Below are 12,347 nucleotides of genomic sequence, written 5' to 3' on the forward strand. Positions count from 1 at the left end.
AGAGATCTGGAGAATTTAAGTGACCTGTGCAAGGTCACACAGATAGTAAGAGAGACAGAATTTGAACCCAGATCTTCTGGGTACAGATTTCACAAACTTTTCCCTGCTGTCTTCTTTCTGTATCACTCTGCGTAAGGGCTTTTGTTTGGGGCTTGGGAGACAAAGGCGACAACAATTTCCATTCCTGTCCTCAGAAAGTGTATAGCCAACTGCGGGACAGGAGTGGTATTTCGTGATTTCCCTCGCTTTCGCGGCAATCTGTCCGAATATGCGTTAGCCACATGTACAAGCGCCGGATGGATGACTATCTCTCTGTAAAGTTCAGCTTTCCTAGACACTGATACTTCTGCTGACTTTATGTGTTTTAAAGACTCTTTTTTTTTTTTTTCTGGAGCCCAGCTAGGAAGAGGCTAATGAGAGAAGAACAAACATATTACTGAGTTATTAACTAAGGCGGCTGTTTATAATTAGCTCCCCATCAGGGTTTGCTGTTTGCAGAAGAGCACACAGACAGCCGTCGGGCTTCTGGGGGACATTAATAACCCGCCTTTCTGTTCCTGAAGGCGAAGCCTGAGGTGCCAAGAGCCGGGACCCGGTCCCCTGGATGGGAGCGCCCCGTATGAGACAGAACAAGCGGCATGCCGACTCTGAGCCACGGGTCCGCATCTGCAGTCTGGGCCAGAGACCTTCCCTCCCAATGGCGAGTGCTCGCCGTTCTCCACCTTGCAGCTAAATGAACACATTCACCATCGCGCCATGGCAAGAGGGGAAAACAAAAATACCACAGATCCGCCCCCCAGCCCCCCAAAACATTGAATTTGACCTGTGCTTTCGGGCAGTTTGTCTGTTCTGGATAACTGGCATTTTCAATAGCTGAGAATGCGAAGAAGCATCAGCTGGGGAGGCAGAAGTCATCACGCTTAACCTTCCCTCTTCCCTTCTCCAGTAAGATGGAAATCTATAAGGGTAGCAGAATGGAGGGGAGGCTTGGCTGTCAATTTCACTTCCGATATTGGCCCCGGATATCAATTAGGCAAAATAAAGAAAATATGGGCTCGTGGATGGCAAAAGGTATGCAAAGACAAGGGAAGGAACAGGATTCACCTCGTGTGCAGGAAACAGTCCTGTGAGTCGCTATTCCCCCCAAATCGGGCCGTTTAGAATGGAAAACTTGAGTCCCTCAACTTGGAAGGAGGAAACCTCAGCCCTGATTTTATAGGGTTTACATAAATATAACCACTTATATATGGTTTTATAGGAAAACCCATTTAAAGGCAGGAACTGGGAGACCTTTTGTTGTTTTGTTATCTCGGCTGCCAAAAGAGCAGATATTTAATAAATGCTTGTTGAACTGAAACACACGGATGTCAAATTTCTTTCCGCGTCGTCACCTCCTCCACATGTTGTCACAGCCAATGCTCAAGTTTATTTAAGAAATAATATTATTGTTAGTTTATTCTAGAGATAGAGTTGCTTAGAATGGATAGAGTGCCTGGCTTGGATGGGGAAGACCTTCCCCTGAGCTGACTTGCTATCTGACCTCAGGCAAGAAATTGAATCTCTCTCTGTGCCTCAAACAATCAATATAGCTTGGAATGAGAGCTCTATCAAGGATTTTGACTTATTTTCCTGCAAAAATCCTGACTCCCACCCAACTCTTTTCTTTTTAATTTTAGCTGCATTGGTTTTGTTTATGCAGAAATGATCCACTTTTATGTAATCAGAAGAATTAGATTCAAATTAGACCTCTGATGCTTCAACTTGTGTGACCATCAGCAAGTTATGTTACTTTTTTGAGCTTCCTCATCAGTCAATTTAACAGGTTGGACTAAATGGCCTCTAAGGTCCCTTCCAGTCTTAGATCTAGGAATGACCCACAGTGGAGGGAATGGAAGGGGTTCTCCTTAGAATTTCCCCATTTCCAAGAGGACTGAATCTCAGATATTTCTTTTGTTTATTCTCCCTCATTTCTCTTTCTCTGATGTAGACTACCTGAAGACAACATACTGGCCTCAATACTCCTAGGAATTCTGATTTTAGCAGTGGTGGCTCTTCTTATCCCATGGCAAACTAGTACAAACTCTACAATTTGGTAGATCTCTGAATTAATATTCTCTCTCTCTCTTTTAACCTTCCCTGGTCTTTACAAAGCAAGTTTGGTAACATATTGCATTGCTCCATATTTGAAAATAGTTTGTGTAGTATTTTTTTTCTTTATTGCTCTTTAAAAGTTTGATAGAATTCTCCCGTAAATCTATCTGGACGACGTTCACTTCTAACTACCTACCTACCCCTCCCCTATTTTGTAAATCCTACATAGCTAGTTAATTTACTATGTTTTTATTTGAATTAAATTTTCTATTTGCTAGCCTACTTACGTGGATATTTTTGTAGATGATATTTTATTTTTTTTAAATCCTTTTTTTCTAGCATATAACTATGTGTAGCAAGTTCTGATAGTTCCTTTTATTTCTCTATTGTGATTTGATCATGTTCATATAAAAATTATTCTAATTTAATTTTACTCCATCTCCTTTTTACTGAGATTGGCTAGAAGCTTATTGGGTTTGTTAATCTTTCCCAAAGTCTTTTTTGTTTTCAATTTATTTATTTCACCTCTTTTTTTCAAGATTTCTTCTATGTGGGACTTGAGAGGTTTTTGCTTGCTTTTAATGTTATAATTGCATATTCTGTTGATTAGTTCCCTATTTTCTATTTTGTTAATGTATGTTACAAGGATTATAATTTTTCCTCTCAATATTGTTTTACATGCATTCCAGAAGTTTTAATTTTTTTGTCTCATTATTACAGTTATCAATTGTTTCAATGTTTTATTCTTTACTCCATTTGTTATTTTAAATGTTTTTGTTACATTTCCATGTGGGACTAAAATACTTTATTTGTATTCATTATATGAATTGCTACTTTTATTACATTATTTTTCATGGAAGACATTTTAATATTTCATGTTTTATATTCAAAATTCATGGATTCACACATTGTCTATTTTTATAAAAGTACCACATATTGTTGAGAAATATGTATATCATTTAATATTACCCTTCAAAAGACACTATAGGTCTTTGGGGTCCAAATCCTCCAACAGTTCTGTTTTAGTTCCCTTTTGTTTATCTATCTGATAGATCTGTCCAGATCTCAAGAAGGAAAATTAATCCTCTCACTATTAATTTCTTACCATCTATATCTTTTTTTTGCAATTCAATTAACTTTTTCCTTTACGAATTTAGATGTTATGACACTTAGTGAGTATACATTTAGAAATAAAATTGGTTCACTGTCAATCCTCCTTTAAACATATGTAGTTTTCTTATCTCCAACTGATAGCGTGAAATTTTATTTTTGTTTTGTTTGACAGAATGATTGTAACTCTTGCCTTTTCAGATTCACCTGATGCAGAAATCTCTCATTTTTATTCTCTCTCTCTCTTGTCTGCTTTTTCAGTGTTTTGGGTTGGGTTTTCCATTCTACCTTCTGTCTACTCTCTTTCCTTTTACTGGATGACCATGGCTGAAGAAAAGTATCACCCAGAAATCAATCTGGTGATCAACCTCGGTCTAGCACAGATAGACAAAGCAGTCCACCATTGGGCTTATCCTGGAAGGCTTTCAGCTTTTCAGTTCTAGCTGGAACAGATGAAGCCCTTGCACAGAATTCTGGATCCCCATCTCGCCATGATTCTACAAGATCCATGCTAAAGGCCATCTTTCTTTGCAAACCATTTCAGTTTAATTGTGTCCTGGTGATCCTCACTAACATAGTGATTTGCATTATTATTTCTTTAATTAAGGCCTAGATGCTGTGATTCACTATTTGACCCCTTGTTGCTAAGCTATTTCTCTCAATTTCCAAGACACTTATTCTATTTAATCCTTCTCTGCTCGCTTCTACTTTCTTGCTTTGGTTCCAGCTGTTTTCCTGGTTGGAAGTATCTCCCAAGCCATCTTCTCTTTAAACTTTACCTCTCCTCTGGGTCCAGATAGAGCCTCCAGGCCCAAGGGAGACCCCTCCTCATCCTTTTGCTCCTGCAGCATTTCTACCTGGAGCCCTTGACTTTGCCCTTTCTCAGTCCTCGCCTGACATTATCCGGGTGCCTCCAGGCAGGTTTTGGGGCTCCCTACGCCTCCATTTCCTCAGTCACCAAACGGGGAGGATGGTTCCCATAGCACCCACCTCACAGGGCTGTTGTGAGGCTAGAATGAGATTGGGTCTGTCAAGCATTCCCAAACCCCAGAGCACGACACCAAAGGCTTCAGTGATTACTGTGGCTCTCTTCCTTTGGGGTGGTGGATAACGGCTCACATTTCCTGCGATTCCCCCCCACCTTCAGTCCTGAGCACACAGTAGGCACTCAAGAAACATTGAGTTAAAATAAAAGTGGTTCTCGAACAAGAGGGGCACAGAACGGGCAGGCAGGAATGGGCTGTGATCTGCACTGTTGGAGAGATTGCCCACAACAGGGAAGTCACAGAGCCACTGGTGTGGGTGAGAAATTAAGCTGTTTATACACAAAACAAAACTCCCTAAACTCCTCATCGCCACAGGAAGTAGCTCACATGCAAGCAAACATGATGCAATAATAAAAATGTCGTGATGATGACGATGGAAGGCAGCATGGTGGAATGGACCAGTCTGGAGTCAGGGAGGGCTGGAGGCGAGTCCAGCCCCTGACGCTTACTGGGCGGATGAGTCTCCACAGGCACTTCACCTCTCACAGGCTCTCAGGCCAGAACATGCAGGCGATTGACTGAGCAGCGGCAGGGAGCTTCCACACCGGGAGTCCTCGGTGCCAAGAAATCCCAAGCCTGGCCCAACATCACAAGCAAGAGCAGCCACACACAAGCCCCCAATCCGCGTACCTGGTCGAGGATGTACTGGGTAAAGACCTCCTCATGGCTCCCGGGCTCATGCTATAGTAGGAAGAGCTTTCCAAATCGGAGAGAGAGAAATTGGGGCCAGTTCCTGCGGCTATCGGTGCTGGAAGAACAAAGAGAAAACCATTAGACCCTGGGAAGAACGATCAACAGTGACGGACTAATTTAGCATGAGCCCTTGGGTACCATAACTGAACTAATCGTCCATGTGTTTGAGATGTGGAAGGATGCTAAAAAAGGACTTTCTTCAGGGAACCAGCCTTTCTTTTTACTCACAGACTTTCCATCTCTCCTTTCAGTTCTAACTATCATTCCCAGCATTCCTACGACTTTCAGAAAGCCATCCTGGGTCTGCAACTGTCCTGGAACGACCCTAACACGTCTCCCATATTGTTCCCAGCTGCTTATGAACTTCTGGACTTGATTCAATCTGGGAAGCCTCTCCAACCCACCAGTGTCACATGTGCCACACACAGAGACAAAAACAGAACTGTCCCTGCCCTCGAGGAGCTTCCCCCTAAACATGTCAACACAGACTTGGCTGAGGAGATGGAAAGCAAGTGACCGATAACTGGGGAACAGGGTGCTGACAGATGGAGCAAGCAGAACAAGGAGGGAGAGGCTGAGAAAAGTGACTACAAAGTCTATGAAAAAGACATACAGAAAGCTGTTCTGTTCTGTTAAGGTTCCTTTTTGCAAGGAAGAGAGCAATCGAGACTGGGGAAGGTCTTTTGTAGAACGTGCTACCTGAGCTGGAAACTCAGAGTTTTATGGGGAAGGGCCCTCCAGGTATGGGGAAACACATATGTATCACACATGTACCTATGAGCATGGGTGTGTGAAATGCACATACATGTATGGATCAGGGCAGTTAGGTAGCACAGTGGGTAGAATGCTGGGCCTAGAGTCAAAAAGAGCTGAGTTCAAATCTGGCCACAGATACTTCCTATCCATGAGACCCTGGGCAAGTCACTTCATTCTGTTTGCCTCAGTTTCCTCATTTGTAAAATAAGCTGGAGAAGGAAATGGCAAACCACTCCAAGAAAACTCCCAAATGGGGTCATGAAGAGTTTGGAACAAGGGAATAATAACCACCCCATTCCTGCCAATGGCTAATATAACTAAGACAGATAAATACCAGGAATATAAATTGGTATTATAGCAATTAAGAAGCAATCATCTTTTCTATGGCACTTTGAGGTTTCCAAAATGTTTTCCTCACAGCAAATCTGGACCTCACCTTCCTAAGTTATAAAATGAAGAGCTCTATGATCTATAAATCTTGGAATAGCTTGTATAAATTATTATCTCCATTTTGGGGAGATGAGAATGTGTCCCCTGCCCCAAAGGAAGCCTGGATTCAGAGTGAGGGCTCTTGCCTCCAGGACCAGTATGTTTCCAGCCTGAGAGCAGGGACCTCTTGTTTATTACCAAAGCACTTGGTAGAGAGCTGAGCCAACAGCTGAAGTTCAATAACCACTAGCCAGATTGAATCATAAAAGAAAGAAAAGTAGATATTGGAGCTTCAGCACCTGAAGGCACATCTCAACTCTGAACTTACTCCCTAACACTAAACCAATGAACCAATTAGTTAATTAACCAATCTACAATTTTTTTTCTTACAACTTACAAAGCCTCTTACTATTTCCAAAAGAACTGGGAATAATTCGTCCAATTTTATCATCCCATTCTCCAGAGGAGCTAATAAAGTGACTTGCCCATGTTTACACTGATACAAATTAGAGACAGAATTTGAGCCTATTTTCCCAATTTTAGGACTACTTCATGTTGCCTTTACTTGAAATTTTGTCAAAACAATTGGAGAGGGGAGGTGGGTGAGCCAAGAAGAGTTTTCTGCTAGGGGTGGTAGTGGAAAGAGAGGGCTTCCAGGATCCAATGACACTAATAATAATAATGATAATTAGTAATTATCAAGTACTTATTATATATAAGACACTGTACTAAGCTCCAATAATTATTTATAAATGTTTTATATTTATATAAATAACTTATATATAAACAACTATTTATATTTATGATTATTATCTCATTTGATCTTCAGAACAACTCTGGGAGCTAGGTGCTACTATTGGAAACTGAGGCAAACAGAGGTAAAGTTACACCATTTGAACTCAGAACTTCCTGACTCCAGAAGCAGCACTCTGCACTGAGATGCCTTCTAGCTGCTTTTTGGAATAATAAGACTTTAGAAATGCACACCGAGAGACCGGACAGATAGGAAGAACAAAAACCCCAAATCAGAAACCTGTGGTAAAAGCCCAATACGTTTGTAGCTGAGATTTCATAAGTAAGTCTGTGACGCTGCTCCAGAGGAGAGAGCCTGCCCCAAAACCCATTCATCATTTTACCCACAAGTCCAGCAGAAAGACACATGGGCTATGGACACCTGATCAAGTCAAGAATCACTGGGAAAAGAAATTAAGTCAGGAGGCAATTTAGGGCAAGAAAATGCAACTCTTCTGTTCTTTCCCTTTCCCATAATGTGCTTCCTCTAAGAGAGGGATTGGAGGAAGGAGGGCAGGACAGTCAAATTAACTCATTTGATCAATCTGTACTTCCTTCCGGATAGCGCTCCATGAGACTGTAAAACTGATGAATTTGTGTGAAAGACTGGGGAAGGGTCCTGGGGACGGGGCTGCCATAACCCAGACTCCTTGCAGATCCTGGAGGTGTAGTGGGAGCAGCTCTGGAGGGAAGAAATGACCATGCTGTCAGGGTCAGCCAGCCTCGAATGGAAATCAATCACGCTGATATTGGTGGGTGCTGGCTACTCCAGAGCCTTCTGGATCCTTCTTGCCCAAAGCTTCTGGTCCAGGAAGCCGCCCCTGCCTCCTCTGCCCTGATCTGCTCTGTGGGCCTGGACCTCAAAGAGCCCCCCACCCTCTTAATCCAAGTAATATGTTCCAAGAGAAACACGTAAAGAAAGGCAGCAAAGAGCACTGGGGAGGGATGACAGCATCCCAGCTCCTCTCAGATGGATGGTCTTGACTACATGATGAGCAAGAGCTGGAAGGACCCAGAAAAAGAGACCACAAGCTCACGGTCTGGAGGGAGAGGTTATAAAGCTCCTAACTTGGAGCTGAAGTAAAAAAATCATCCTGGCTCAATTCTGGACCCAATACTGGTCCAGAGGTTGGTTAGCTTGATACAGATCGTGACCATGATTCTGAGACTGGGTAATCTGGCACAGTGAGCCTTGAAAACTCAAATTTTGCGTAATGTATAGTTAGATTTCATGTTTCAGAGACTGAGTTAACCCAGTATGGTTAGCTTCCAGCTCAGAGATTGGGTTAACCTGGTAGCAGTTAGTCTTCATGGTGCAGAGATTAAGTTTAACCTGGTGGAATTAGTCTTTATGCTTCAGAGATTGGGTTAACCTGGTAGGTTAGTCTTCATGGTACAGAGATTGGGTTAACTTGGTATGATTAGTCTTCATGGTCCAGCGATTAGGATAACCTCATATAGTTAGCCTTTATGCTCCAGAGATTGGGTTAACTTAGTATAGTTGCCTTTTGTGTTCCAGAGTATGGGATACCTGGGAAAGTTAGCCTTCACGGTGAAGAGATTGGGTTAACTTGTTATATTTAGTCTTCATGCTCTAGAACTTGGGTTAACCTGGTGCAGAGATTGGGTTAACTTGGTATAATTAGTCTTCATGGTCCAGGGATTGGGTTAACCTAGGGATAGTTAGCTTTCATGGTGAAGAGATTGGGTTAACTTGTTATGTTAGCCTTCATGCTCCAGAGCTTGGGTTAACTTGGTGCAGAAATTGGGTTAACCTGGTTCAGAGATTGGGTTAACTTGGTATGATTAGTCTTCATGGTCCAGGGATTGGGTTAACCTAGGATAGTTAGCTTTCATGGTGAAGAAATTGGATTAACTTGTTATAGTTAGCCTTCATGCTCCAGAGCTTGGTTAACCTAATGCAGAGATTAGGTTAACTCAGTACGATTAGTCTTCTTAGTCTTAAGAATTGGCTTAACCTAGTATAGTTAGCCTTTGTGCTCCAGGAATTGGGTTGACTTGGTGCAGTTGGTCTTCATGGTGCAGAGACTGAGTTAGTTAACCTTCATGCCACAATTCAATAGTTTTTAACCTTTTTAAAAAACAATGGACCCCTTGGCAATTCTGGTGAAGCCTTATGGATCCCTTAGAATTATATTTTTAAATATGTAAAATAAAACCCACTGAATTAAAACAAAATTAGTTTCATGGAAATACAAAGACTAAAATTCTAAAATAAAAGTTCATGGATCTCAGATTACGAAGGTTTGATCCAAAGACTGTTTTCTCTCTAATTTATATGCTATATAAACCAGAAAAGGGACTCTATCATGTGAGCTTTTTACCCAGAATTCACTGAGAGCATGTTAAGCATTAGCCATCGGTATCCAATCAGGTGCCATGTCTACTTTCACAGCCTCTCTCCTACAAGTTTCCACTGACCCACAGCCACCACCCTAGTTGAGGACTTGAGCACTTTTCCCTTGATTACTGTAACTCCTTATTGGTCTCCCTGTCTCAAGCCTGTCCCTTCCTATCCATAGAGCTGCCAATCACTATCTCACAGGTTTGACAGTGTCACTCTGATGCTCAAGAGTCTCCACTGGCTCCCTGCTGCTCCTCAGCCTGCTGATTACAGCCCGCTGCATTAAGGCTCTGGGCTATTTTTCCAAGCTTACCATCACTGCTCATCACAGAGTCAGTGCACCAGCCAAAACATCAACTTGCTTTTCCTTGAATCCATATTATTTCCACCTCAGGGCTTTGCTGACTCCTCCTATCTTGGAATTCTTAGCTATTTTAAAAGTTCAGCTCAGGTAGCCCCTCCTCCATGAAGAATTTCTTGATTCCTCTCCCCTAAATGATTGACTTCTGTGTGTGAATCCCACCAACAGACTACATATTCTTTAAGGACGGCTACTACTGCTTTTTGTCTGTATATCCAGAGTCTAGCACAGTGCTTTGGATATCTGTGGAGCATAATAAGTGCTGGACAAAATAAACATTGAATTTCTGACTCTGGTTCACTATTTGGACCCTTGCATCAGAATATCCAAAATATATTCTGAAAAATGTATTTTTATTTCCATGTAATTTAAGGAAGGGGAAAGGGAAAAGGCCATATCTGCCTTTTAAATTTTTTATTTATCTTCATTTATTCTTTTAATTCATTTTATATATCTTCATGTTTAATCTTTTGATTCATTTTATTTATCTTCACTTTTCAATCTTTATTTTATCTTTTGTTAAACAATCTTTTGTTATCTTCACTCCAGTGAGGAGGCTCCATTCTGCATCATGGTTGCACTTGTTACGGCAGCTCTTCCGAGCACACTGATGCCCTGTGGATAGCAGCAGATGAGCCCCCTCCTCACAAAATGCTCAAGATGGGGGGGTCTTCGCCATCCCAGCTCCAAGCCCAGAGCATGAGGATGTTCAATAATTGGTGAATCCTGCAGAGTCGGCAACTGAAATGAGAAGAGAGTCTGACTCTTGACCTTGGAGTGGGCCCTGTCATGGGGCCACCTGGCCAGCGGCTCTCCCCGGGAAGCGGGGGGGGGGGGGGGGCAAAGTGCTTAGTGGGAGGGAACGTGCCCTCCGCTGACAGCTCCCTTGATGGATGGCGGTGTAAGTGAAGGGACTCCTCTGGCGGGAGCTCCAATTTCACCTCCCAGGGTGGTCTAGACCCCCCCCCCCCCGCAGCCTGTGTCAGGGACACATCTTGGTCCCTTCTCCGAGGGCATAAATGGCCAAAGGCAGAGGGAGCCCCGTGGGGCTCTTGCTCTCCCCTGCGGCTGAGGGCTTAGGAAAGGCAATGTCCACACTGGCCACCCACCCTGTGACTTTGGGGATCAATAGGAGCTGACGGATATCTCGACTTCTTCCAGTCTGTCCCAGACTCCCCCTCCAAAATGTAAAGAAAAATACGAGAAAAATTAACCCCCCAAATCCCTCTACACTAACTCAATTTTAATATTTATTTTGGAAATTGATTGAATTATAGTACAGGAAACCCACTACATTAGGCCAGTCAAAGCGATATATTTTTCTTCCTGAGAATATGGCTCTATGTATGATTCCATCTTTATTTTCCTTTGAGAGTTGATTAAAACTATGAAAATATGGATTTGAGGCGAGATGAATTGGACAAGGGCTTGGAAAATTATGTCAAGCAGATAAACTTTGGTGATTCTGAGATTGGGGCGGGCGGCGGGGGGGGAAGGGAAAAAATCCCAACCGGAGTTTGTGGAACTGGCAGGAAGGCCGATTGTTCCTCGGAGCCGCCTCCGCCTGCTCCTCCATGTTGTCCCCTCTGTTCTCTGCACCGAAAACCTCCCGACAGAAAATGGGGGATGCTCATTTTGCACTGACTAGTACAGTCTGCTATTGACCATCTCATTATGCTGAGTTCCATTTATAAACATGGCTAACCGCGAAGTTTATGGAGACTTTTTTTGTGCAGCTTTAATAGGATATTGATCGAGAGCAGGGCTGAAGTGGACTGCCATTGAATTGTGGAACAGCAGACAAAAAGCAAGGTCACAGCGACGGTTTGGTCCTTGCTTGCAATCTCTTTTTTATTATAATCTTTTTTCCCTCCCGCTCTCAAGCTGAAGTCCAATGGGTCCGTGGCCAACATCAGTGCCGGCGAAGAAATGGGACAATTTTTTAAAATGGCCATTTCTGCAGGGCAGTGTCCCGTTCCTAGGGTGTCACTTAATGAGGGAACCGACGGACCACTCGTCCAGAGAAAATAAAAAGTGTGGAGTGCACAGACCATCCACACATGGGGGAATGTATATATACAAACACATATACACACACACACACATATATCTTCCTTGAGAGGAAAAATGAACGAAAATCTGTTCTATCAGACATATTTCTTTTCTCCGCATGTAACACATATTTCTATGTACCTCTTATTTATGGGTATATAGAAATATGTAGATGTAATAAATATATGTTTAGAAAAAGTCCAGGCCATGGCCTAAAACCTGACCCTGCAACAAGGTGGAATGAAAAGATTGCTGAATGTGGAGGCAGACGCCCACGGCTGGAAGCTCGATTCAGCTCCGTGCTATCTGTGTGAACTTGGCACTCCCCCTTTCTTTGGGTCATCGTCTATAAAGGGAGAGCGCTGGGCTTGCTGATCCTTAAAATCTTTTCTGGATCCACATCAGTACTGGGAATCATGTTTCCCCCCCAACTACATGTAAGTTCCCTAAGGAAAGGTCCTCAGTGATGTTTGTTCCTGGATTAGCACACAGTAGGTACATATTTGTTAAGTTGAATTAAAATGAATTAGAAAATTAATTTGGGGGCCTGATGACCTTGTCCATCCACTCTGCCCAAATGGATACTGGGAATCATGTTGCAAAAAGCTCTTTAAGGAAAGGTTCTCAGTGATGTCTGCCCTTGGATTAGCAC

At 42.7% G+C, this 12,347-nt stretch overlaps 1 protein-coding gene across 4 annotated transcripts in view; it reads right to left on the reverse strand.

Annotated features, from left to right (window-relative positions):
• The window catches only part of NFIA (nuclear factor I A), a 672,686-nt gene that overhangs the window by 117,490 nt on the left and 542,849 nt on the right, over positions 1-12,347 (reverse strand). For all 4 annotated transcript variants that reach the window (XM_074265783.1, XM_074265784.1, XM_074265782.1 and 1 more), the window contains exon 5: positions 4,878-4,995. In XM_074265783.1, the coding sequence (XP_074121884.1) occupies positions 4,878-4,995 (118 nt within the window). The remainder of the gene's footprint in view (positions 1-4,877; positions 4,996-12,347) is intronic.

This window comes from Sminthopsis crassicaudata, chromosome 4 (assembly GCF_048593235.1).
Source record: "Sminthopsis crassicaudata isolate SCR6 chromosome 4, ASM4859323v1, whole genome shotgun sequence".
NCBI classification, from domain to species: domain Eukaryota; kingdom Metazoa; phylum Chordata; class Mammalia; order Dasyuromorphia; family Dasyuridae; genus Sminthopsis; species Sminthopsis crassicaudata.